This window comes from Myiozetetes cayanensis, unplaced genomic scaffold (genome assembly GCF_022539395.1).
Source record: "Myiozetetes cayanensis isolate MyiCay16 unplaced genomic scaffold, myiCay2020 scf31, whole genome shotgun sequence".
Classification (NCBI taxonomy): Eukaryota; Metazoa; Chordata; class Aves; order Passeriformes; family Tyrannidae; genus Myiozetetes; species Myiozetetes cayanensis.
This window is the reverse complement of record NW_026087533.1, coordinates 2,592,040-2,618,151: the sequence shown is the minus strand read 5'-3', so window position 1 is coordinate 2,618,151 and position 26,112 is coordinate 2,592,040. Positions and strand designations below refer to the sequence as shown.

Genomic DNA, 26,112 nt, shown 5'->3' with positions numbered 1-26,112 from the left:
AAAACCCAGGAAAAAAATCTGGGGTTTCTTTACCTGTCCCTGTGCTGCTGGGAGCCCGTCTGAGTGCAAAACTTCCCATTCTCAAAGCAATCCATTTGCTCACAGGTTTGGGATTCTGAGTAGGACACGCCTGGTCTGGGCACTGTGGAAGCAAAAAACAAGGCAACTATTCAATTAAAATGTTAAACCACCTTTCAGGGAATGAGTTCTGTCAAAGTCCTTCACAAACTTTCACTGAGTGACCCTCAGAATCCCGTGGAGGGGGAACTAATAATTATCTGTGTGCTGGCCCACCACCTCAGTAGAGAAAAACCCCTTTTATCTGTAATGTTTTAATTTTGAAGAAACCCTGCCCCCTGTAAAAGTGACAAAGGAAGATACAATCTTAAAGCTATAACCAGGACACAGTTACAAACCTCATTATATTTCTTTATTCTTAGTAACCCTTTAACTGGAAAGACAAATGTCAAACAAGTCCATCTTGTTTCGATGCTTTTGATACACAGCTGGTTAAGTTTAAAAGCTTCTGCCTTTATACATATTTTGTACATATGAAAATCCTTCATAGGCAGCCCCTAAAACCAGCACATTATTGATGGGAGAACAGAAACAATCATTTCTATACCTAGCAAGGGATATACATGGATTTTTCATTTGAATGAGAGCATGAACAATGTAAGGAATAACTCCAATATATCACATATATTTACTTTCTCCTGAGTTCTTCCTAATGCAAGTTAATTTGTATTTGATATTTTAACAAAGCACCAGGCATGTGCACTGTCCTGATGGATAACTTGCTCCAGTAATCTGGCATTCAAATCATGCATGGGGGCTTCTGTGTGTACATTTTCCCTGCTCTGCATTAGTGGCACCACTCGTGTGCACTGGTTTGATCAATCCAGTTTTTAATGCACCATTAAACACTTGAAAAGAAGAAAAAAAAGAAAAAAAACCACAAAACACCACACACAACCCAGATATGAGATACGAGTCACTTGCTTTTTTATTTAAAGCCTTTCTCAGTCTCCTGACCAGCACTTGGACTAATCCTGATAAGCCAGGTGATGTTTTTCATTGATATTTGATTGCTCTCCATGGTCCAACATGGATGTTGGATGGTCCTGGTTGGAATTGGGCACTCACTGCCTATGGACAGTCCACACATGCCTCTATCACAACCTAAAGTCTCTCCATGCCCTCAGGGAGCAGTGATTCCAGGCAGGGAAAAGGCAAACCAGGGAAGACTTGCAAGAACCAAGAGCTCTGCTCAGTCAGGAGTCTCACTGACTGAAAGGCTGTGGAAAATTCCTGGTGCTGAGGTGTCTGTGACAGAGCCAGTTCCTCTCCTGATGACTGACTTGATGATCCTAAAGGTCTTTTCCAGCCTTAATGATTCCACGATTCTATCTGCTACTGAAACAGTGAGTGATTTAATGAAGGGAAACAGGGATTTACAAGGTAAGTGAGGCTGAACAGCTTAACTGAGTGGTCTGTGACAAAAGATTTCTGTGGCAACAAAAATATTCTGGTTTGGGCTACAAGTTTTTAGATGAACAGAGTAACAGCAGTTCTGCAAAGAACTGAAGTAATTCTTGTCCACTCCATCAATGTGCACGTCCAGTAAGATGTTTGTTCTCCCTGTTGGAACTCAAGTTTTCCCCTGATTTCAATTACAGGAGCCTTGGAACCTCACAGCTCTCACGGTTAATGGTGAAAGTCATGGCACCAGCCAGGTTAGAGGAGATCCTAAAGGATGTTCCTGCAGGGAGAACAAACAGCAGAGCCAGGAATGCCAGGTTAGCACAGCACTGTGCCATCCATCACCAGGGAATGCACTCAACCAGGACAGGAATGAGCTCCTGCCTCTCCCCAGAGCTGTCAGCCAGGGCACACCTCCCCAGAATCCACACTCAGGAGATCCCAGGATGTCAGTTCAACCTCAGCAGGAGGGGGATGTTCGGCTGCACTGACAAATCTTGGGTTTATAAGCACACTCCCCTTCCACACTGCGTGTGCCAGGTATTGTTATGACTACACAGTAATTCCATCCCCTCTAAACACTCCCAGAATATTCCAAACAAGCCAGTGACTCACTCCACACGCTGCAACCAGGGAGCACCAGGCTGCTGAAACACACAGTTCACTTCAACCTGCTTCCTGAAGCTTTCTCAGAAACTCCATAAACTCTTCCACAGTAAAATGCTCACGTTCCAAAGCAGGGATAGAGGCGGTGGAAGTGCTGGAAGCAGCAGGAAGAGCAGTGGTTGGGCTGACATCTACTTCCTAAGGCTGCAAGAGCTTTTATGGCTCCTGCTTCGGGAATGATTTCTAGCAGTCCAAACTCATTTAAACAAAACTGCAGGTAAAAAGAAAGCAAGCAGTAAAAAACTCGGAAGGGGGGGTGGGAAGGGAGAGGATTCCCTGTGGAGCAACTAGGTATGGCACAAAAACAAACGGCTGAATGCACATTAAAAAGCACTAAACCCAAGGAACAATAAAAGTGAGAAACACCCTACACAACTCTTCTTCAAAATACCATCAACAGCCCCCCCCCCCCAAACCCCACTGCTGCATTTGGCTGTCAATTAAGTAACATTCACTTTAGAGCTGGACTCAATGATCCCTGTGGGTCCTTTCCAACTCACAATATCCTGTGATTCTGTGATTAACTGTACCTGCTTTGGATGTGCTTCCCTTGGGAAGCCAGAGCTCCTGAAGAGCACGCAGAATAAACACCCACAGCTCTGCTCTGATGTTCAAACTCGTCCAACAAACACAATTATATTTATTGCGGTTACCATGTGCAGCAACTTCCCTAAAATCGACGGCAGGACCCCCCCAGCTGTCGACAGAAGGGTCACATTCCACAGGAATTTGTCCCTTGTGACCCCCAGCTGGAGCTGGATGGGCTTTAAAGCCCTCAGAGCACAGTGACAGCTGTGCTGCATCAACACTGCAAACATCTGGAGCTGCCAGGGGCCAAGTGGCTCTCAACCCATCTTCAATGACACTTGTTCTGGTGGGAAATTAATTTCCCGGGGGAGCAGAGGAATGTGGGACAGGCAGAGGGAATACTGCTGAAGAATAGAGGAATAACCTGCTCTTCTTTGTGTGACACCCATCCCCTGCACACACACACACACAGGAAATCCAGACACAGAACAGGAAAACCTCTCCAGACACACACAGGGCAGCAATGGAAAAGGAATGGTACAGAGCAGACTTCAGAGAGTCATCCTTTGAGCTTAAAAAACTCCCCAGGCTATGCAGGAACACTTCACTGGTGCAGATAAAATCATTAAAGTGTGTTAAACAGTGTCAATATGCAACTTTTATTAGTCCTGACCTGCAAATGCAACCGAGTACAGAAAAAAAAAATAAACTTTAAATTAAAAAAACCACCTTTCTGATGAGCAAATAGCTGCAAGGATTACTCACTCCTTGATCTTCTTCCCTGTCTGCAATATGGAGCTACTGAACTCGGGAATGAAAGAGGCAAGTCAAAGGTGGCTGCATTTGCAAGCTCTGCTCCAAAGCTTTTATTCCAAGCACTTCATTAGTCTGAGATCTTTCCTCAGCCACCCGTGCTTTGCTCAAACCTGCTGAACTCAGTTTAAAAGCATCTGCTTCACCTCTGAGGAAGAGCTCCTCGATGAGTTGAGAAGCACCATCCTCCTCCTACTCCTGCCCGCTTCCTGGGCTTGGGATCCTGCCTCCAGCACCCTATCAAAGCCTTATCCCAAATGTTCTTCCTCCTCTTTCCTCCTTTTTATCTAAAGCCTGTATTTCTCAAAGCTTCAAAGACGCTGGACTTGCTTCTAAAAGGCTCCCTCACTTCCTGCTCTGCAGCCCCGAAGAGACAGAACATCATTTTCATTTCAGCACAAGGAGAAACAATCTGTTTTGAAGGAACAAGAATTCCAAGGGGACTCAGCTTCCTGCAGGATTCACTGCTCTCCTGGGGATGGAGGATCTGCATCCCAGGCAGATCCCAGGGGTTCCTCTCTGTGGATGATGGGGACAGCTCAGTAGCATGGGCAGAAGGTCGGTGGAAGGAGCAGGTCCAGAGCTCCACGTGCTGTTCTGGAGCCAACGTCACCGTGTAGGAGCAGGTTCATTTTTGGGACAGTGACACTCTTGCACGTGAATTAACAGTTCTGATTCTGCCCAAACCAGCAGAGGCAGAGGCTGGTGCTTCCTCCTGCAATAACCTGCTGATGCCACCCCAGCCAGGTGAGCTGGGCAAGTCCAGCTCCCCCAAACCATATCAATTAATATCAAAAAAACCAACCAGAATCTTTATTAACAGTCTCTGATCTGAGGCCTGGCTGATCATGGAGCCAACTTACAGTTTCATCCTGAGGTTCTTCAAGGCAATATCCCTCATTCCTAAATTCTGGAATTGCACAGTGTTACTAACCAAGACTGCATTTTCCTTTACACAACAACAGAGCGGGTTTGATAATATAAAATCCACACAATCCCACAGAAATAATCTGTCCTTCCTGAGATATTTCTGAAATGAATTAAGGAAAAAGATATTTCATCGTGCATGCAAGAACTGGAATACAGCAGGAAGAGAAGGGGGGAAAAATAGGATTAAACAGCAAAAACAACAACCAAAAAAAGTGTTTGGCATCTCGAAGTGGCTCCCTGGGCAGCCAGTTACCACGTCCCAGCTGGACATTCCTACCAGACCCATCAACAGAGGCAATCAGGGCTCTTATACTTGGTCATTTAATATAAAACAACACAACATTGCTTGGTGCCTTTCAGTCTAATAAATAATGTGGTGCTTTGCTGCTTCTCTGCTATTATGAGGAATCAATAAAAGCGAAGGAACGTTACTGTTGGTTAAGAGGCAAAACACTTCAGATGTTTAAGGGTAATGATTTGGGGCTAAATACAGGGCAAAAGTTAGCAAAATAATAATCCAAAGGAGTCAGTGGATCCAATTCCGTGGAGGAGGAGAAGGAGGAAGAGGATGAGGAAGATCATCAGCACCTGCAGAAAGTGGGGATCTGGTTCTGAATGCCCGATGTGGTACCAACAATCTGATTTTTCAGAGCTCTCAAGCCCCTTCAAGTCCAATTTATTTCACTTCAGACTGATCTTTTCCACCCCAAGACTGAGAACTTTCAGCTTTGAGGGTAATTCTGTGTCTTCATTTCCAGCCACCAGAAGCACAACGGGAGGGACCAGCTGAAGGTCATTTGGGAATCACTCCACACACATTCCCCCCCCAGCACAGAACCCCATGTTTGTGGTTCTGATTCACACCAGAGCTGTGGTTGTGCCATGAACACACAAGATACAGCTGCCAAAACCTGCCAAAAACAACCACTGATGGGAACAGAACGTAAAGACTCAACCCCACAACATGAGAAAATCCATCTTTCAGAGGAAATGTCTTTCTCATGCAGGACTGAAGTTAATGGGCTTTGTTTTCTGAGTATTTTGGGTGGACAATTCCGAGAACCAGGAAGATCAGGCCCATAACTTCTATTAGCAGCAAACAATCACTTAAAACCCTTCCTGCCTGCAGAAATCAATTGAGCAAGAAAATTAGAAGGGGAGAGGGAATATCACCAGGCTTTCAGAAACATTACTGACATTTCACCACTGCCTTGGCAGTGCCAAGCTGGTTGTTTAAAACGAAGTCTTTTCTCTGCACAATTTCTAGTTGCAGACTGTAGAATATATTGCAAATATTCTGTGCTGCCACCAGGCTTGGTGGCCACTCATGCCCCAGGTAAGGTACCAATCCAAAGTTGGAGAATTTACTTCACACTGCAGAACTGCCAAAATGTAGAAAATAATCTTGAACTTAACTAGAGAAGACCTGATACAATAATGGGTCTTCTTATTGCTGTATTTTATAAATCCACTAAAACCCATAGGAAAATACAATAAAGTACTTCCTTTTCTTATATGCTCCCTATCAGTAAAATCTACAATAAAATCAGATAACCCAATAAAAGGAAGCAAATGGTGCAATTAAAGAGAGACCAGAAACTAAACTGAAACATTTTGAGGAGCCACAGTCAGGCCTAAACGTTCCTCATTTGTCCCAATTTCTTTTCAGCTCAGAAAAAGAAACATTAAGGCAAACGAAGAGACAACAAAATTGAGATGAGTCATTCAGTCCCAAGCTGCAGATTTGGATTTATGAAATGATAAATGAATGCCAGGTTGGCAGAGATAATGGGGCCTAATTAATATGCTCCCACCCAGACCTCTGTGCTTTATCTTTAGACAGGGAATCCACAGGCAGGGGTCAGGAATACTCAGGTTTTTGATCTCCTTTCTGCCCCTGAGCCGGTGCAGCCTTGGGAAAACTCTTCATCATTCCTGCAGAAAACCAGCTTTGGCTTTTAACATCCATCTTGCCTTGGTCAGGAGACCAAAAATAAAGAAAAAGAAAGCAAAAAAGGCACACATTCACACGAACAAACGAAGTGTGAGATAAATGGGTGGATGGGGGTTCTCTCTATTTCTCTGAACACCATCGAAACTAATGGGAAGAGAAACATTCCAACAGAAATCCCATTTCAGGCACTGCCAGGTTGATTTCCAATGACATGAGGATTTCAGCGTCTCTCTGTGAGGGTAAATGTGAGAAACACCATGGTGCAGTAAGCACAAAGACTGTAAATCAAGTAATAAGACAAAGTTTGCAGCCCTTCTGGCTGAGCTTCCATGGACCAGGAGGCAAAATTCCATGCGAGAAGCAGTGAGAGAACCATCTGAGCCTGTGCTGTTCTGGGAATAACTGACTTACAAATCAACTTTCTTGCCCAAAACAGAGAGGGGCACTGAGCAAAGCTGGTCCTTTCCCTCAGAGCTGGCACTGGGAGCTCCGTGCATCTCCCGTGAGCTCTGGCAGCGGTGGCTGCCACTGGGAGTGTCACATCTGCCAGGCACTGCTGTGACACCAGTGAGGGACAGAACTGCAATTCAAACAGAAACACACACAAAAAACCCCCTCGTGGCCTCTTGCAGCACAACAAATCTGGTCTCAGGAGCTGCTTCCACACTTCTCAGCTCAGACACAACCACCACTGGCCTTTGCTGTGATGGTGACTGATGATTCTTTACTCACCCGTCAAACCCTACCGCTCACCTCAGGCAAGCAATATTTTGCAAGGCTGAACTAATACCATCACCCCCCAAAAAAACCTAGCCTCACCTGCAGGAACCTCATCAGTCAGGGACTGAAATGAACTTTCAGAGCCTGCAATGGAATTGTACCAGTGCCTCGAGTGTCAGGAGCCACTGGCAAGCGTTTAATGGCGTGATGAGGTTTAAGTGCTTTTACTGCCCGTGTCAGTGAAGGGGGAAAAAAGATAAAACTCAGAATTGAGGAATCTCAAGCTCCCCCCACTGCACCCCCTACTAATTTTTGTTTCTTGTGAAGAGAGAAAAACTGTAATGACAAATCAAGGAAAATACTGCTCAAAATATTGAAAGATTAGAGGGAGAAAGTGGTCTAAGAAAGGAGGGGAATGAATGCCTTTGGGGTGGGATGGGTCAGGATGCAGGAGAAGCTAACACCTTCTGTCAGCAATGCCACTGGGCTGCAAGATAAACTCCTTGGGTTCTCAGGAGTTTGCAGTGCTGATTTGTCACAGTACAGCCCTTCCAAGCCTGCCCTAAGCACATGTTAATACAGAAATTATGGTGTGCTGGGAGACAAACAGACACCGTGGCAATGCAACCCCAGTCAGTTCCCAAGATCAGACAGCAATACTGGGAGTTTACCCTAAACCAGCAGCTCAGCCCAGGACTAAGCCCAAACTCATGAGAGGTGCAAAAGAAGGCACAAAACCTATTTCTATGCCCATAGAGTTAACACTTTCTGTTCCTTTGTGGAATGTGAGGAAGAGAAACTTATCACACTTTCATTTTTATGGCTTCCAGTAAAAGTGCTCGGTGCTTTCCCCATCTCTCACCTCCTTCTCCAGGCTCTAAGGAAGGCCCTTGGCCTGCACAAACCTCACACTCCATGGGCTCAGCTGGGAAGCCCAGGGATGTCTCCTCCAGGCCTGAGACCAAGGAACTCCTAATCCCAGTCCCTGGGAATCACTTGCAACCACTGTAAGACCCAGACTCAGGAAAATCACCCAGTGCCACACAGGAATCACACCCCATGATAGCCATCACAGTCTGCAGAAGAGACCCACAGTAGAACCACAGAATCCTGTAATGGTTTGGGGTTGGAAGGGAACTTAAAGCTCATCCAGTCCCACCCCATGCCATGGGCAGGGACACCTTCCACCAGCCCAGGTTGCTCCAAGCCCCGTCCAACCTGGCCTTGGACACTTCCAGGGATCCAGGGGAAGCCACAGCTTCTCTGGGCAGCCTGTGCCAGGGCCTGCCCACCCTCACAGGGAACAATTCCTTCCCAATATCCCCTCTGATCTGCCCTCTGGCAGTGGGAAGCCATTCCCCCTTGTCCTGTCAGTTCAGGCCCTTAGAAAGTCTCTCTCCATCTTTCCTGCAGGCTCTCTCCAGGCTCCGGAAGGCTGCAATTAGGTCACCCTCAAACTTCTCTTCTCCAGGCTGAACAATCCCCAATTCTCTCAGCCTTTGAAAAGGTTTAAAAGCTACAGCATAAATAGGGTTGTCAAAACAAATCCTGTGTGATTCATGACTACAACATCTACCTGTTTGCTTAGCTCTACCCTGCATTTATCCCGTCACTTTGCTGGATTCAATCAGAATTTAAAAAAAAAAAAAACAACACAAAACAAACAGGAGATGAGCCAAAAGATGCTAAACCTGGTAATAAAACACCCATTCCTCGAGGGGGAAGTATTTTACCAATAAGTTGAACCATTCTCTGAAAGCAATCTGTCAAACTGAGCAAAGCACATCTGCCCTCACCTGTAGAGCACAGTGAGTGCTGCTAATTAGGAGAAACAGGGATTGGAGGGAACTCGTTTGCTTTGGCTTTTTGGTTCCACATGTCAGAGCCTTCCTTAACAAGGAGACAGTTGCTCATTTTCCCCCCGGTTTCTGATCCAGTTTTTCATCCCACTTTGCCACCTCCTTTCTTCCTGCTCCTCTGCCCAAGCAGCACACATGGAGGGCTTGAGAGAAGGTTTAAATAGATTAAAAATTGTATCACCCTAAAGGCACCTGATTCCATGTCCCAGTGTCGCTGCACATCTCACCTCTCAAAAAATACTCACGTGGAGAAGGACAAGGTGGGGCTTCACCCTCAAATTCATATCTCCCACCACCAATGGAACATATTGATATATCCAGAAATGTTTAGACTAAAAGCTTTGCGTGAAAATAGAAGTGAGATAATGGGAGAGCGAGACCTTCTCCTGCAGATAAACCAACACAGTTTTAAGCACGTTATAAAGCAAAACTGCAGGCGCCGCTTTAAATAAATTCTAGATGCTACTTCTAATAACCAATCTAAAGCCTTAAAATGTGAGTAAATAGAGAACTGGTGGTAAAAACTGCAGACAAGCAGCATGGCTGGGGCAAGGAAGAGGGCCCCTGGGGGGTCAGTGGGTCAGGAATGGTCTTGCAGGGCACATCTGGCCATAACAACTCACCCTCATAATGGCAATAAAACCCCCAAAGACACCATAAATTAACTCTGGCCAGCAATAAACGGAGCTGGCCCTGCACAACCTGCCCACAGTTGTACCCAGTTGTCCTCAGCAGCTCCAATTCAGCTCCATTTCCACCCCGGCACCCACCAGGAATTACAATTCATTTCACACGCGTTCAGCTTTAATGGGATTATTTGCAGTGCGAGGCGCAATCAATTTTAGGGCAAAATCCGTGCACAGAGGCCAAAAATGTCCTCTGTTTTAATTGCATCTGTAATTACTTTATAAGACTACAATCCAGCAAATTACCCCGGGGACTCCTATTAATCGTTATTACATATCTTACATCGCCAAGCAGGAATACTCGCTGAGGAAAAGACTGTTCCTATCCTCAAAAATACGGAATTTAAATAGATTATGGATCATAAAGTGGGAAGCAAAACACCGACGAGACCATGATGGACTGTTCTTAATTGCTGTGTGGGAAGAAAAGTTTGAAGCACCAGATACCCCTCCTTTTACTTCTGTTTTATTATATTAAAAGAAACACAAACCAGAAAGGTCTTTTATAACTTGGCACAAAATATCAGAGCTCTTTATCCCTTAATCCCAATTACGGGCCAACGTGCGTTTGGTTTTGTCCCTTTTTTTTTTAAACTTGTCGGGGCGGTAATTGAATAAACCGAATGTTTTCACACTGAAAATCTAACCCGAGTCCTTGAGGCACCAGGAGCCCATCCAAGTGTCCCAAATCCCTTTCTCCTGACCCCAAACACCCCTCAGATTGTCCCGCACCGATCCCAACCCGCAGACGACCGATACTTTCGGAGGATTATATTTATTCCCTCTGTTTGTTTGCCACCGACTTTCCCTCCGCTCGCAAAATCCCGGTTCCGTAACTTCTACTCTTTGGATTCGCGGCCAGAAAGTTTGATGTTGTTTTGGCCTTTTTTTTTTTTTCTTTTTTTCTTTTCCGCCCCATGTAAAAAACTCTTCGAACTCAAATCTTTCTGGGCTTTTGGTGGGGGAAAACTCCACCAGAACTCTTTCCACCGCGCTGGATTTATACATTTGCCAGTACTTTGGAGTTGTCACACTCCTGAGGAGTTTCATCGGCGCCGCGATAAACCCGATTTCCCCCACGGCTTTTTTCCCGACCCCACTTTTTGCGCAAAAAAAAAAAAAAAAAAGGGGGGGGGCGAAACCAAACCTCGGAAAGCGCGGATATTTTACGATTTATTTCGCGAAACTTAAACCCGCGTTTTTCGCTCGGTTTGAGGGGGGGGTGGGTTTTGAGGGGGGTTTGAAGGCGCGGGGGCCGCGAGCTGAGCGAGCCCTGAGGCGGCGGCGCCGCCGCCATTTCCCTCACGGCGCCCCTCGCCCACCCCCCAAGATGGCGGCGCTCCCGGGCCCCCCGCACTCACCGGCCGGTCCCGGCCCGGCCCCGCCGCCGCTCCGGGGCCTCCTCGCGGTGCAGCTCCGGCAGCGCTGGAGCCCCCCGGGCCCGCCGGGCGGGGAGCGCATGCGCTGGGAACGGGAACGGGAACGGCCCCGGCACCGCGGGGAGGCGGCGCCGGGTGGGGATGGGGAGAGGGATGGGATGGGATGGGATGGGGGAACTGGGATGGGACTGGCATTGGGATTGGGGAGACTGGGATGGGACTGGCATTGGGACTAGGGGGAGTGGGATGAGGGGGTAACTGGGATTATGATGGGAACTGGGATGGGGATGACACTGGGACGGGACTGGGGCATGGAATCATTGGGGCAGGGCTGAACTGGGGCAGGGCTGGCACTGGGACAAGCAGGTACTGGGCATTGGGACACGTTTGTGGCTGAGATGGAAATTTGGGAAGTTTGGGAGGTTTGGGAAATGGAGCTGTCAGTCACATCCAGCGGGTCGGGACTGTGCCGGACGCGCCCACGAGGAATAGAAAGTATTGCCCCTCTCCTCTGCGTTTGTTACACTTGTTTTTCTTCTCACCTGGAAATGTTATTTCCCTTTGTGTTTGAATTTGGGAGCAATAAAAGAGGTGGTGGTGGGGATTTTTTTTAACGATGTGTCCGGTTTTCTCACCACGGAAGGAGCTGGAGGGGGCCCCGAGCTGTGACAGCTTCAGTGGAACGAGATTTCGGGGAAATAATAAATGAGGTTTGCAGTGACTCATTGGGAATACACATCTTAATAGCCTTCATCCCTCGAGTGAGGCACATAAAATGCCCTTTAAGGTCTTTAAATTTAGGCACAAAACAAATACATTTCTCACCTTCATCCGTGCCAGCAAGGCCCAAATCCTGCAGATGTGGTTGGAGAAGCACTCGCTGGGTCCAGGTTTACAGGGAACTTTTAGAGCCAAAAGGTGTTACAAATAATTGAGCAATCTGGGTTTATTTAAACCCTTAACTTGTTGTTAATTCAGTTTTGTTGAAATCCCTATTTCAGGGCCTATCTTGCTGTTTTGCTGATGGTTTGGACAGAACCTGCCTCATTCCCACCACCCACATTCCTGCTTTCCCTCCTCAGAGCTCACCTACAAGGTGCTTTTGCCCCATGAGATGGGTACCCCAACCCTAAATCAGATTTTGGGGCTGTTTTTCAGTGCATTTGGGTAGATATTTCCAGCCTGAAGCTGACTTCTCACTTTGTATTTAATTATTGAAACAGAAATATTACTTGGGAATATTGCAGAAGTATTGCAGACATTCCCACTGATCTTCCTCTCGGGCTACACATGATAATAATGTTGTTAATATTTTAAATTATTACCATTCTTGCCCTGGCTTCACACCTGCTGCCAGGTGAATCCCTGGTTTCAGGAGCCTGTGGTGCCAGCACTGGGATTGCAGCAGCTCCAGGCTGGGAAAGGCCAAGTGCCCCCACCAGTGAGCCACGTGAGCCAGAAGTTTTGATGCCAAAACTCCACTTTTCTGCAAAATTATCTGGGGAGACTCACTCAGTGATGTCACGAGGCAGAAAAAACATGAAATAATGTGGCAGAGCCTCTACTTCAGGTGGTAAATCAGCAGCACTCCTGCAAAGGGAGTATCCACCCCCTGCACTGCACTCCCAGGAATCACCAGCGCTCCAGGTGCTCGCTCCTGAAGGATTTTTGGGTTTCCCTCTTCTCACTGCACACAGTGACAGGTTTCCCACGTACCTCCACCTGTCCTCAGGTATTTAGGGAAGGGATGTTCCTCCCAGAGGACTCATTAAAACCCAGCTCAGGCCTTAGGAGCAGCCTTGGCAGCCTGAGTGGCTTTTTTAAGGTCTCTGCCTGGACTTTATCGCTTGCAGATTTTCCTAAAAGGTATTTTTCCATTAATTATCCCCCATTAGCAAACATCTTGCAATGCCTGGTTTGCTTCTGTACTAAGATTAAGCAGCAAAAAGGATTAAAAAAATGTCATTATGAGAGCCTAAGATGTTAAAGCACTAAATATATATAGCTGGAAAAGGCTTTTCCTTCTAAAGAAATATCTCTTGCACAGAGCTTTCTCATGCTGCCGTGGTAATTTGACATTTGATAAAGTCGGAGCCACTCGCCAAGCCCTGACCCCTCTTCAAGTCTGGGGAAATATTTGGTGTTGAAAGCAACTCTGATGATCTATCGGCCTTTCATCTTTTTAATATGGCAGGACAAGTTCCAAATGATCAAATTATACGGAATGACTTGCACCTATGAAGTCCAACATCTCGCCACGAGAGCCTCTGCCATCGCTTTTGTGAGCAGTTTGGAATTTGCTAAAGGAAAGTTGTGGAGGAAGCCGTTACTAACCTTCTTATTCCAGCCCAAGGACTCACAAAATAGGTCTTTGGCCTTTTTGTTTTTCAGGACAGAAGGCTGGGAATGTCACTTCTCCGTTCCAAGCCACCCCCTGCAAGGGAAGAGCTCGTGGGAAGCTCAGTGTGAGCAATCCGGGAAGGCCCCCAAGTCTAAATTTGGGATATTATTCAGGAACATCCACAGAACTCCTGCTAAAAGCTGTCCTCCCTCCTCCCCACATCCCCGGGGATTCTGGGGGCACACCAGTGGAACAGCCCCCCTCACCTTGAGTGTTTCCTCAGAAGCACATCCTGTGTTTTTCCTTTTATGAAGGTTCCCCCCAAATTTTATGACAGGAGGAAAAAGCTCTTGGAAAACATGCTGAGAAAAGACTCCAAGTCTAAACTCCCAGTCACTCAGGTTGTACCTGGAGAAGCTGGACTGGGAAAGAGAGTGCTGGGGAATTCCAGTCTGATGGCAGAGCCAGTCTGGACCAAGAGCTCTTTCTCTGCGAGTGTCTCTTTGCAAATTCAGCCTTTCACTGGTCGACAGAAAATGCTGACAATCCCAACACAATGTCATGGAACCACCACCAAATGTCATCAAGCAAAAATAGTCTTTATTCAAATTTCATGGAAACAGGAATCACTGTACTTTGCAAGACAGGGAAAAATAAAATAAAAAAATTTAATATAAAACAAGGATATTGTCACAATACCAGAATATGGAACTATACTTCTTTTCCCTATAGATTACTGCAAGTACCTCTATTTTAATTTTTTTTTCCTTTTGACTGTGCTATTCACAACTTTTTAAGTCCAAAAAATATGGAACAAAAGTAGTATGAAACTTAAGACTTAGCACTTCCACTAAATGGCAGACATCAAAGGGCATCAATTTGAGGGCAAAGACTGGTGAAGTTGTCATACCTACCATTAGTCCTCACTGCAATCCCATAAACCCACCAGGGTGCAGTGCTCATTCCCTGCAAGGCTCTTCCTGGAAAACAGGGCAATTTGGAGGCTCTAGGAAGAGTTATATTCAAAGAGAACCTTTCTGGTGGGTAGAAAATGAGCGGAACGGCCTCAGGCCAGGGAGCAGTGCAGGGAGGGAGCGCTGCAGGTAATGACAGACAGACCATCGGGGTTGTTAAAAATATACAGCATCGACAGGGTTTCTACTTCAATCACTTGGTTACAGCTACTAAACATGTACAAAAGACTTTTCCAACCATTCCAAGTGGGGCTGCAGCAAGGTTTAGGATCTGGAGCGGGACCTCGACCGTGACCGGGAGCGGGACCTAGAGGCTGACCTAGACCTGGACTTGGACCGGGACCTCGGCTTTGAAACAGATTTAGACCTGGAACGAGAATCTGATTTGACATTTGGTTTGGACTTGGAAATGGACCTAGACCTGGAGCGGGACGCCAAATCCTCCCCCTCGCCTTTGGCCTCCTTCTTGTCGGACTCGCCTTTGAGGTGCTCCTTGTCCTTGGAGCCTGACCTGGACCGCTCGTGGCTGTCCTTCCTTTTCTTCTTGCTGCTGGCTTTGTCTCTCTTGCTGCGCCTCCTGCTCTTCTCACTCTTGCTGCGGCTCCTGCTTCTACTTCTGCTGTCATCCCTGCTCCTCTTCCTACTTTTCCTTTTATCCTTGCTGTGGCTCCTGCTCCTACTCTCCTCCCTGCTCTTGCTCCTGCTTCTAGCCTTGCTAACGCTCTTCTCCCTGTCTTTGCTTCTACTCTTCTCCTTGCTCCTGCTCCTCATGCTCTCCCTCGCCTCTCCCCTGTCCTTACTCCCACTCCTGCTCCTGCTCTTTTCCTTGCTGGGGCTCCTGCTCTTGGCTTTCTCATCGCTGTTGTGGAGGGCGCCCTCAGATTTATCCTTGCTTTTGTTGCGGGATTTCTCCGCGCTCCTGCTGCGGCTCCTACTTTTATCCTCTTTACTTGGAGTCCTGCTTTTCTCTTTTTGGCCTCTGCTACGGCTCTTGCTTCGACTACGGCTCTTGCTTCTGGAACGGGACACAGACCTGGAAAAGCAAAGGCAAGGGACAGTTGTGGGTTTGAGCAGCACTGGAACAGCGTGCAGAGAATGGGAAGGCACAGAAAAACAAACAGTGCTCCTGCTGCAGATTTAGGATGATGCTTCTTCTTTAAGTGGGAGCCTCCCAGTTCTCCCAGGACAAAGACATACCTGGATCTGGATCTGCTCTTGGAGCGGCTGCTGCTGGCACTGCGGCTCCTGCTCTTATGGGAGTGCCTGCTTCGAGAGCGAGACCTGGAACACAAGGAAGCAGCTTCGTGTCAGCTTGGGATCCCTGGGGGAAAAACCTCCCGGGGTTAGAGCACCTTTCAGAGAGTTACACAACAGTCACAAACTCAGAGCACCCCTCTCCCCATCTCTCCTCCCTGCTGCCACGTCTGGCAGCGAGCAGGGCGCTGATCTGGAAGGAAATGTGCTGGTTTATTTAAGGGACAATCACCCTCCCAGTCAAATCACCGTTTGAATGTGGTGAGACACTGGGATAAAGCTTCGACTTCAGGCTTTGATTTCATAACCAAGCTCTTCTAGGAACAGTAAAGCTTTGCCTGAGTTTTTTTTGCGACAACAAGTTCTGTCCCAGAATGGAAAGGGGAGAACACTTGGTGCTGCTGAAGCAGCTCTTGGTCAGACAAGGAAAGCAGCAAATCTCTGAGGAACAGGTGGAGGTTTCCAAGCTGAGAAAGAACTGTTAGTCCTGGTGCTTGGAGCAGAACAGAGTGTTCAGAGCTGAAGTGTTAAAAGCACCTTCTGTTCCATTTTGTGTGCTCAGCTCCACCAGCCATGGGCTGCTCCTGCCTGGCACTGAGGACCAAGACGTTGGGGAGGACAGTCATGGGTGTTCAGACAGCAGGTCCACACATGCCCCAAGGGAGACACCTCTGAGTCAGCCCTCACTGCCCTTGCTTACCAATATATTCTCCAAAACTAGATTTACTGAGAACTCTGAACACTTCCAAGGTGGTTTGGAACCCAAAAGCCTCAGCCTGATAACACATTATCGACATACCTTGAATGGCTTCGGCTTCTGGAGTAGGAGCGGCGCCGTCTCGATCCAGGTCTGTCTTCCACTAATCTAATCTTTCTGCCATTTACTTCTGTCCCGTCCAGCTTTTCAAGGGCTCTTTTCATGTCAGAATAGGATTTGAACTCAATCACACCTTCATTTTTCCTTCCTTTGTGTGCATCTGCATATGTCACCTCCCCTGCCTGACGCATATAATCCTAGGGGAAGAGGACAGAATCACCATCGCCTCGAATCCAGAGCCAGGCTTCCAGGCTCATCTCTGTAACGATGCTCCCTGAGCCTCTTCTATTCACTGGGATGTCAGCAAGGCTTTGAACCAAACAGCATTTGCAGTGCCAAATAACACACTCTGATTTCACAGAGTGGGTGTGATTAGAACCAGGGTGGGGTTGGTAGTTTTGAGCCAAACTATAATTGAAGGTCTCCCATCTCCAGTCTGATATCAAATATGCTCTGGACTCTAAGTCTCAAATTACAGAAGTGATTAAAGAAATAAAATGCTCACTCTCTAAATCATGTTTCCAAATGTAATTGGGAAAGGGGATAAAGGTTGAATATGAAGAGGCAAGAAGCCCACAGGCAAGCAAACCTCCCTTTGTCTTCCACCTCGGCAACCCAGCTCATTCTGCTGGAAGAATCCCCACAGAAGTCAAAGCTCAATCCATTTTCCCACTTCATGCTCCCTGGTTTCTCTGTTTGAATTCCTAACCCCCTCTGTTCGTCAGAGAGGGCCATTCTGCCCCACTTCAATCAAGCCCCGGGGCCAGGCCATCCTTCAGCCCCTGTGGGATTTTGGCTGCAGCAGAAACACGGCACAGAGCTCCGGTTTGGTCTGTTTTCAGCCCAGCTTCTCCCATCTTAAGTACACTAACATGAAAGCTATTCCCAAAAAAGCAGCAATGCATCCATTGGAGGATTAATCATGCCATGCTCTACTTACAATTTTGAATACCAGAAGCAAAGACAAGCTACTGATGAAGCATTAACAACAAAGACATTGGCAGCATCTCCATACGTACCTGAACTAGTGTTACATTCAATTACAGACCAGTTTCTACTACGTCAAAGTTTGTTTAGAACAAATTTTACACATCCTTAAAAGAGAACCATAAAAGAAAGTGTTCCTGTAAGAACAAGTGGGTTTAACCATTGCTGCTCAGGTTGATAAGGAAACACCATTGAAATGCTGCTCCCTGAATCCACGATGGGGATAATCACAAGTCAGCACGTCACCTCCAGCGCACTCGGAGGTGCCACGGGCTCCACAGTGTCACCCAACACTGCCACTGCTGAGATTCACCCTCCACTCCTTTGCACTTCAGAAATAACAGCTTTTGGCAGAGGTTTTGCATGATTACTCCTTCTGGAAGCATCCCTTCCCTGAACCTTCCCTTCAAACAGCTTTACACGGTGTGAAAATTCCTAGCAGAGCCTGTGCAGGAATTGGTTCAAACAGCTCTAGCACCTTACAAGTTGATGGGTTAAATCCAAAGTGACAAGGGCAAACTCTTACCCCTGGTGTGATTCAAGCCTGTTTTGACAGGGTTTAAGAGAAGATAAACCACAGCTGCATGTGATGCTAAGGACAGAAGTTACTCTCCCACTTTCCAGTGCCACCAAGCCCTGCAGGTGCAACTCCCAACCTCTCATTAATGCTTTCACATATGCAAATATGCTCCTGAGTTGATTCAAGGCGTGTGTTACTCCCCAGATCTCCTGCAATGCACAGGAGCACGCTGAGGGGCTCAGGAGCAAGGCACAGGTGTTCAGCACTTTGCCTCGCTGAAGCTTTTACCCTTTGTGCTCTTGAACAGAGAGAGGGTGAGGAAAGGGCCCCATACCTTCAGATCCTGCCAACTGCAGCGGCTTGACAAATTTTCCACAATCAATCTGTATTCTGTACGGGTCGGGGGACCGTACTTATCTCTTCCGCTTCTTCTATAACCATATCCACCTTTAGGAGGTGACAGACACAACTTCAACCAGGGAAAAGGAGCCTCCTCCCCGCCCCGACACCGCCTGTCCTGCCCCGCCTGCTCCCGGAGGCTTCCCAGCCCCACCCACCCTCCAGGCTACACCCACCCACCCTCACAGAAAAGACCCAAAGCATTAATTGTTTTACTACAATTAAGCAAAGCACAGAGTTACGATTACGCTACGATTAACATGCAATTAAATTTAATATTATCTTTAAAAACGGTTCGAAAGAAGAAACTGAATTAAAGCCAGTTGACTAAAGTTACTTACAGTGCTCAAAGGCTTTCTGAATATCTGACCTGAATAAAGTTTTTCAGGTACCTATTTCAGATTAATCTCATCTGTCTCTAACCCTTGGGATCCTCACCACCCAGGTCTAATGGGAAAAGGCTGCGGTCGTCACATGGCTTCCTTTTTTTTTTTGGTCAGCCAAGGGCCACAAAGGTCAAAGAGCCACTCATGGAAAGGTACCCCAAGGTCAGCAAATGGAACGGGCAGTCATCTTAGCCTCAAAGGACTCTTTCAATTAAAACATTGAGGTCTTTGTTAAATCTATGTTAAACAGCACATTGCAAATAAACCAATCAAAATTGTTCAACGAAATGAGAATAATAATTAATAATAATAATAATAATAATAAAATGGTACGAGAAATTGAGTTTATTAAGTTATCAATTAAAATAGTTTAATACAAACAAACAAGTTAAGAAATATTCATATCAACAGGTACATTTACAGTTACAGAACAGCTTGGTATCATTTTTCTTTTTAGATTACTTTTTAAAGAAATGAATAAAACGATGTTTTATTTAAAATAAGGCAGGGATACAAAGGCACAAGTGCTTACTGCGTCCTGAACCGTAACTGCTGTCACGGCGCGGGCCCCGGGCGTGCTCCACGATCACTCTCTCCCCACACAGATCCTTCCCATTCAGCTCATAAACTGCATCATCTGCATCCCTCAGATCATCAAACTCCACAAAGCCGTACCTATGGAAAGGGAAGGAGAGGGAATCACTGTGGAGAACTGGACTCCAGGGACCTGGGATCAAAAACAGAGCCCGGGGTGTGCTGTCCTGCACAGGAGCCTCCTGAGGGTACCCGAGTGTTCAAAGCTATGGGCCTTGAAAAATGGACAAAAATTAAAGAACCTCCAGAAACAGGGAGGGAGAAACAGGCAGGCTTGAAAACACGTCTATTCATTTATAAATACATGTTTTACAGAAGTGAAACAGTTGCTGAATTGAACTGAAGGTGATTCTTCATCAGCTAAATGATAATCACGTGAGAGTGTGTAATGGTTGAAATCATTTATGTTGGCAAGAGATGACTATTATGGAGTAATCCTGGATGAAATTCATGGTGTGATTTTTCTTTCTAAAGGTAGGATTTAAAAACCCCAGCCATTAAAAGTAAGCTCTACTCCACACACTGAATAAATACACAGTTACAGAACTGTTTAGGTTGGAAAAGCCCTCTAAGATCTTCAAGTCCAACCTGCCAAGGCCAGCACTAACCATGTCCATCCTGCACAGGAGCTCAGGGACAGCCTGGTGACCTCTTCATGGTCACAGAGCAAATCCACAGCAGCTGAAGCCAAACCCCACCTGCCCATTCCTAACCTGACAAGAATGAAACTCCCATTGAAATCCCACCACTGTGTTTCCCATTATCCCAGTGGGCCAGGGAAAGAGGGCAAAAAGCACCTGAGGGCTGTTTATCAGAGCTCAGAGTTTACCAGCAGCTGAAATCACTCCTCCTTAATTACCTGCTAAGATGGGATCCAGGCTCTGGAGTCACCCAAATCCAAGGATGCTCCAGCCCTGTGTACAACTGGGGCCTCTTTTCGGATGCAGCACCCACAGCTGCTGCAGGCAAACAATCCTGGGCTTGGGTCTTAGCAAGCCAAAGGGGAATCTTTGGGAGTTAAAAGAACAACATAACCCCTGATACAAAAAGCAGCTTTCCAGTACTAAAGGGGCTCCAGGAGAGCTGGAGAGGGACTGGGGACAAGGGATGGAGGGACAGGACACAGGGAATGGCTTCCCACTGCCAGAGGGCAGGGTTAGATGGGGATATTGGAAGGAAATTGTTCCCTGTGAGGGTGGGCAGGCCCTGGCACAGGTTGCCCAGAGAAGCTGTGGCTGCCCCTGGATCCCTGGAAGTGTCCAAGGCCAGGCTGGATGGAGATTGGAGCAACCTGGGCTACAGGAAGGTACCCCTGCCCATGGCAGGGGGTGGGAATGAGATTTAAGGTCCCTTCAACTCAAACCACTCTACCATTCTATGAAAAACACTGGCCTCATTTAGGTTACTCCATTTTTAAGCCTTCTCTCCACCTCCCACAATCACAGCCCTCTGGGCAGCTCCTGTTTGCTCTGTGACGGGCCCTGCACTAATGCAAGACTTCAGGATCGCTCCAAACACCACAAATAAAGCGGCTGCTGCCGCCTGCAAGTGCCGCAGTTTCACAGAACAAACAAGTGTGATTGATTCATAACAATTGAAACAATCACAGTCATTAGAGAACCATTCAAATCACAACTTTCTCCCCTTTCATCCCAGAAATAAAATGGTGCAAACTTGCTTTAATAAAAGGAGATCTCACCCTAAAAGCAGCTCCTGACAGGTGAAGTGCCAGCGATGCACCAGCACTTCCCTGACAACAAATGCAGAGATGTTTGAAGTGAGATAACAAAGGCACCTGTGAATTCCATCAGTGTTGAAAGTGTTCTTCCCTGAAGTGGTTTGGGGGCACCCAGTCACCCCAATCACACACCAGCAGCACCAGTTCCTGCCCTTGGCCTCCCATGGGAATTCGCTCCCAAGATGGTCCCACATCAGCATGACTTTGGCCAAACTGCGATGAACACCAGGAAAATCTTCCCTTCTCTTTGCTCATTCCAAAAGGGAATGTTTATCATTCACCCTACAGTATTTGTCTTTTCCACCTGGGAATGTATCAGATGCAAGCAGCTTTAGAATAAGGTATTGCTGGCAAAAAAGCAAAACTTACTAATTTAAGACAAGAAAGCAAGTTCATCCAAACCTTGGGATTACCTCCATTTAAAGAATAATAAAATTCAAAGTCCACATCACTCATAAATGAAAGTAATGCCGATCCACCTGCTAAATATGGACAATACTGCACCGTAGGATCTAAAATCACAACCCTTTGGAAGCAGTTTGGCCCAGCCGTCAGAACCTGCTGCTCCATGCCAGCTTTTAAATCTGCCTCTTAATGTCTCCTATTCCACTTCAAATGTGGCATAAAGCTACTTACTAAAAATGTCAATGCAATTTACTTCAGCTCCCGTGAAAACACACCATTTTCTGCTCGTGGATCAGAAAGAGCTCCAGGAGAATGTCCTCATCCTGAGCAATTCCAACAGACTTAACCTCCCAAAAGGTGAGTGTTTGTTGTTTTTTTTTAAATCTGAAGTGAAAGGCAAAACGTGAGCGTGCTATAATTGCTGAATACCTGAAATAAAAGGCAGATCCTCATCTTTCTCCTCCTTCCAGCGGGATTCTCCCTGCTGGCTCATCTCTCCACGCCAGGACCAGCCCCTAGCCCAGGCATTCCCTAAGTGCCAAGTTTTTCCCACCACTCATGAACAGCCAGGGATGTGGTGGAGCCCCAAAGCCCAAGTTTCAGGTGCTGTTCCCTCTGGAAATCCCTGAAGTTCCGCAGGGGCTGCGATCCATCCATCGGAGCTTGCCCTGCGGCTGCAGGGTGGATTCAGCAGCTGCTTTGCAGCTTCCCCGCAAGGAGAGACCTGCTCACCTCTCACCAAACAAGCTGATGGTTTGGCAGCTTCCCCAGTTTGCCATCACACACTTGCTCCACACGGACAGATGTCTCCTAAACCCTCTCCTGTTCCTCCTGCAGCTCTGGATGAGCCAGGTCGGGTCAAGCAGCCCCGACAGGAGCAGCCACAGAGGAGGAAACGCAGGAAAAACTGATTCCTGCCCTCAGCTTCGCTTGGAATAAAGAATGTGATGTGTCCAGCCCTTAAAAACATTCCTGAAAATTAACTTAGCAACAGCTCAGGACCCGCTGGGGCTCCTTGTTCGAGCTGCCCTGTAGCCAAGGCCAGGGCCAGGGAGCGGGATGTCACCAAGGAAAAGCATCTTTGGGATGTCACCAAGGAAAAGCATCTTTGGGATGTCACCAAGGAAAAGCATCTTTGGGATGTCACCAAGGAAAAGCATCTTCAGGGCCCTCGAAACAAAACACTCGTTTAACTAACACAGAAGTTGCAGCCTCAAAAAATAGCCACGAATTCTCCAAAGCTGCTCAGGGTGATGCAGGAGGGTAAATACATGGGTAGAACTATTTTTTTAGCCAGACTGAAGATTGGTTGCTTCGTGACTGCAAGTTTGCAGTTCTTAGAGGCATCACAGGTAGCTTTTAGTGTGTTTTAGGCAATAAAAAACAGGCTGAAAAGTCCAATTTTCTGGTCACTTCATACATTCATTACACACACAGAGCTCTGGCTGTCAGTGCAGCTCTGAGTGGGAAAAGAGAATATGCAAATAAAGAGCACACATTAAACACTCCAACTTGGAACAGAGAATCCTACAGGAGCCTCATTTTCATTTCCCCGTCCTTCCCTCAGGTAATAATTGTTTTAAGCCATTGAATTGCAAGCTTAAATTACAATTAGTGAGCCCCAGCTAAGCTTTTAGGACTCTGTGGTATCGCATTGCATTCCATCCTCTCTGTTCCAGCATTCCAGTTTAGCTGCTCAAACACCCAGCAGCTGATCCACCAAGGAGAGCTCCCAAATTTCCAGCAGCAACTGCAGGAATGTCTCCAGTCAAACACCGTGCAGGAGTTTTTAATCACTTGCTAAGCACTGCTAAAAATAAGCTGTGGAGGAAGGCTCAGGGCTGTCCCAAGAACAGACACACAGCCTGATGGCTCAAGGAATTTACCTCCGAATCTGTGAAAGAACTTAAGGATGTAAAACTAGAAAAGGAATGAAGTCGTTGAGTTAATCCCAGAAATGCAGGCTGGGCCCTGGCTAAGCCCCAGTTGAAGCAGCAAACAGCAAGGTGAAGGCAACTCAGTTATATTGTCTTAAGTTTCCTCTCCTCCTTCCCTTATTTCGCAGCTTTTGAACTCTCTCTTCCCCCAGGGAAGCTACAAAACAGACTCCAGCTCTGGAATAAAATGTATCCCACAGAGAGCACCTGGATTTTGGATACTGTGCCCTCCTCCCCTCTCTACCAGTTACTGTTTACATCTAAGATATCCCAATACTTGGCTGCTCAAGGACAGCCCTAAATCAGCTCCTGTCCCCACAGCACCTCCCTGTTCCTAAATGCTGGGCTGGGATCCTCAGGCTGGTCCTCAGCAGATGTTTTCCAATAAAAGCAGGAAGACAACTGCCACATCAGCAGTTTTACATCTGCTAACAAAGTTTAGTTGGCTTTTCTACCCCCACACCCAACATCTATGAAACAGAAATATTGAATTTGGAGGTTTACTCAGCAACAGGAACACTGACCACCCCAAAAACCACTTCCAAGGATACCCAGTGGGACTGGAAAACAGCACACCTGGATACTCCAGCTAATCTTCAACATCACCTGAGGCTGTGTGGGTTAAAACACTGACACATGAACACTTGTTTGCTTTAATAATGGCTTTTATTCCTCTTCTGAACCTGTTAAATGTCCACCTGCAGCACAACCAGCATTAAAACTTAATGGGCCTCTTTTATTTTAATGCTCAAGGTCTAAAGTTATACAAGAAATTCCTGTTCTCCACTTCCAAGGTGGAATTAATACCTGGCTCTCCTGGCTATGTAACAATAAAATCCACGTTCCACTCAGCCTTGCTAAGCAAGACTTCAAGTTGGGTTTCTTGGAAGAAGCAAAGGCTCCAGCACTTGTGAGGTTTTGAGTGCTGGGGAGGAAGAACACCAAAAATAACCATTTGTTTTCCCTTGGAAAATCCACACTCGAATGTCTCGGGAAGTCAGAGCAGGATCCAACCCCTGGAGCAGCAGTGGGGGCTCAGCTGCTGGAACAGCACAGGTGAGAACACACAGGTACAGGGGGTTTGGGGACGGAGCAGGACAGCCCCCCTCAGGCAGCCTGGGGGTCTGGGAGCAGCTCTGCATCCCCCCAAAACAACAGGGGAACCCAGAGGTCCTGCCCCCCCCCAAAAAACGGGGGAACCTGAGGGGTTCTGCCCCACTCACCCCCACCCAAAGGGGAGTTCAGGCACCTTCCTCTCCAGCTCCCAAAGAGGCCCAGCCATCCTGCCCCCCCAAAAAGGGGGAGCCTTCCAACAGAGGCCCAGGTGTCTTGTTCCCCAAAAAGGGGGAGCCCAAGAGTCCTGCCCTCCCCTCACCCCCAAAAAAGGCCCAGGCGTCCTGTCCCCCCTCCCCAAAGGGCAACCCCAGCCTCCTGCATCCCAGCTGCCATAGAAACACAGCCGTCCTGTCCCCCCCCACCCCAAACCCAATTATCCTGTCCAGCCCCAAAACAGGCCCAGCCTTCAGGCCCCCCAAAAACCGGGCAGCCCGGCCGTCCTGCCCCTCCTCAAAGGACGAACCCAGGGGTCTCCTGCCCCCTCCCCAAACACAGGCCCATGCCCTCCTGCCTCCCAGTTGCCATGGAAACAGGAGCGTCCTGTCCCCCGTCCCAGGAAAGACCAAAGGGCCTGCCCTCCCCAGAGCAGGCCCAGGCCTCACCCCCCCTAAAAAACGGGGAACCCAGGCGTCCTGCCCCCCTCCCCAGTAAAAAGACCCCCGCGCCCTGTCCCCTCTCCAGGGGAAAACCCAGGTGTCCTCCCCACCCCCCCAAAAACCGAGGGAGCCCACCCAAGTCCTGCCCCCTTCCCCCAAACACAGGCCCAGCCGCTCTGCCTCCCCCCGAGAAGCACCCCAGGCCTTCCTCCCCCCCTCAAAACGGACGAGCCCACCCGTCGTACCCCGCCCTGACCCCCACACGCCATCACCCCGTGCCCTCCCCTCACACCCGCCCTTCCCGGCCGGGCCGGGCCGGGCCGAGCCGCCCGCGCTCACCCGTTCTTGAGGTCCACCTCGAGGATCTTGCCGTAGCCCTTGAAGAAGCGCTCCACGTCCCTCTCCCTGGCCTGGTAGCTGAGGCGGCCGATGTAGACCCGCGGCATGGCGGGCGCTGGGCCCGGGGCGGCCGTGAGGGGCCCGGCCGCCCGCCTGACGTCACCGCCGCGCGCGCCCCGCCCCGCCCCGCCCCGCGCGCGGCTTAAAGCGGCAACGCCGCGCGGTGGGGCCCACCCGGGGTCAGGGGGGACACAGGGACAGAGACGCGGGGGACACAGAGCCCCGGGATCAACCGCGTCGGAAAAGACCTCCCCCCACCCCGCGGCCAGGCTCTCGGCTATTCCCCGCTCCCTCTGACGAGCAACAACGCCCCTCCTGCCGATCCCTAAATGTCATTCCTGGGGACTTATTCTTATCGTTTGGGTTGACACGTCAGATGCCGAAATCACACCAGATCGCAGCAGAGGCGCTGGGAACGTTCCAGCATTAGCAGCCACCCCCCTAAAATAACCCCACAGTCACCCCCAAAAACATTAATACTGTGTAGGTGCAACACCAGCAGCTGGATTTCCAACCACGATCCCGCCCATTTGACAAGCAGAATTAAATCTAATTATTGATTCCTTCGTGCCCTGCTGTGGGAGGGAGCGGTGGGAACATTTTGTGACAGGGTTCTCTAAAGCTTGTAGGGT

At 48.0% G+C, this 26,112-nt stretch overlaps 3 protein-coding genes across 7 annotated transcripts in view; 1 reads left to right on the top strand and 2 right to left on the bottom strand.

The window, feature by feature from the left end:
* LOC126645580 (lethal(3)malignant brain tumor-like protein 3) overlaps positions 1-11,079 on the bottom strand; it is a 42,503-nt gene extending 31,424 nt beyond the window's left edge. For 3 of the 4 annotated variants that reach the window (XM_050326181.1, XM_050326184.1, XM_050326182.1), the window contains exons 1-2: positions 11,000-11,079; positions 34-142 (exon numbers count right to left, since the gene is read on the bottom strand). In XM_050326181.1, the coding sequence (XP_050182138.1) occupies positions 34-95 (62 nt within the window). In that variant the 5' untranslated portion in view covers positions 96-142; positions 11,000-11,079. Of the gene's footprint in view, positions 1-33; positions 143-10,999 lie in introns of those variants that run through there. The other variant, XM_050326185.1, reaches the window with a different exon arrangement.
* The window catches only part of EPB41 (erythrocyte membrane protein band 4.1), a 777,038-nt gene that overhangs the window by 156,494 nt on the left and 594,432 nt on the right, over positions 1-26,112 (top strand). The window lies entirely within an intron of this gene.
* On the bottom strand, positions 13,937-25,587 carry SRSF4 (serine and arginine rich splicing factor 4). Its single transcript, XM_050326206.1, has 6 exons — positions 25,421-25,587; positions 19,228-19,370; positions 18,245-18,357; positions 16,386-16,600; positions 15,530-15,613; positions 13,937-15,365 (listed from the first exon to the last, which is right to left on the bottom strand). The coding sequence occupies exons 1-6, from the start codon at positions 25,525-25,527 to the stop codon at positions 14,597-14,599; spliced, it is 1,431 nt and encodes a 476-aa protein (XP_050182163.1). The 5' UTR covers positions 25,528-25,587; the 3' UTR covers positions 13,937-14,596.

Coding starts and splice junctions, on each gene's coding strand:
- SRSF4 (XM_050326206.1), bottom strand. CDS start 25,527: ATGCCGCGGGTCTACATCGGCCGCCTCAGCTACCAGGCCAGGGAGAGG. Junction 19,371..25,420: donor GAGGTGGACCTCAAGAACGG/GTGAGCGCGGGC, acceptor CCCTTTCCATAG/GTACGGCTTTGTGGAGTTTG. Junction 15,614..16,385: donor AGAAGCCGAAGCCATTCAAG/GTATGTCGATAA, acceptor CTTGTGTTCCAG/GTCTCGCTCTCGAAGCAGGC.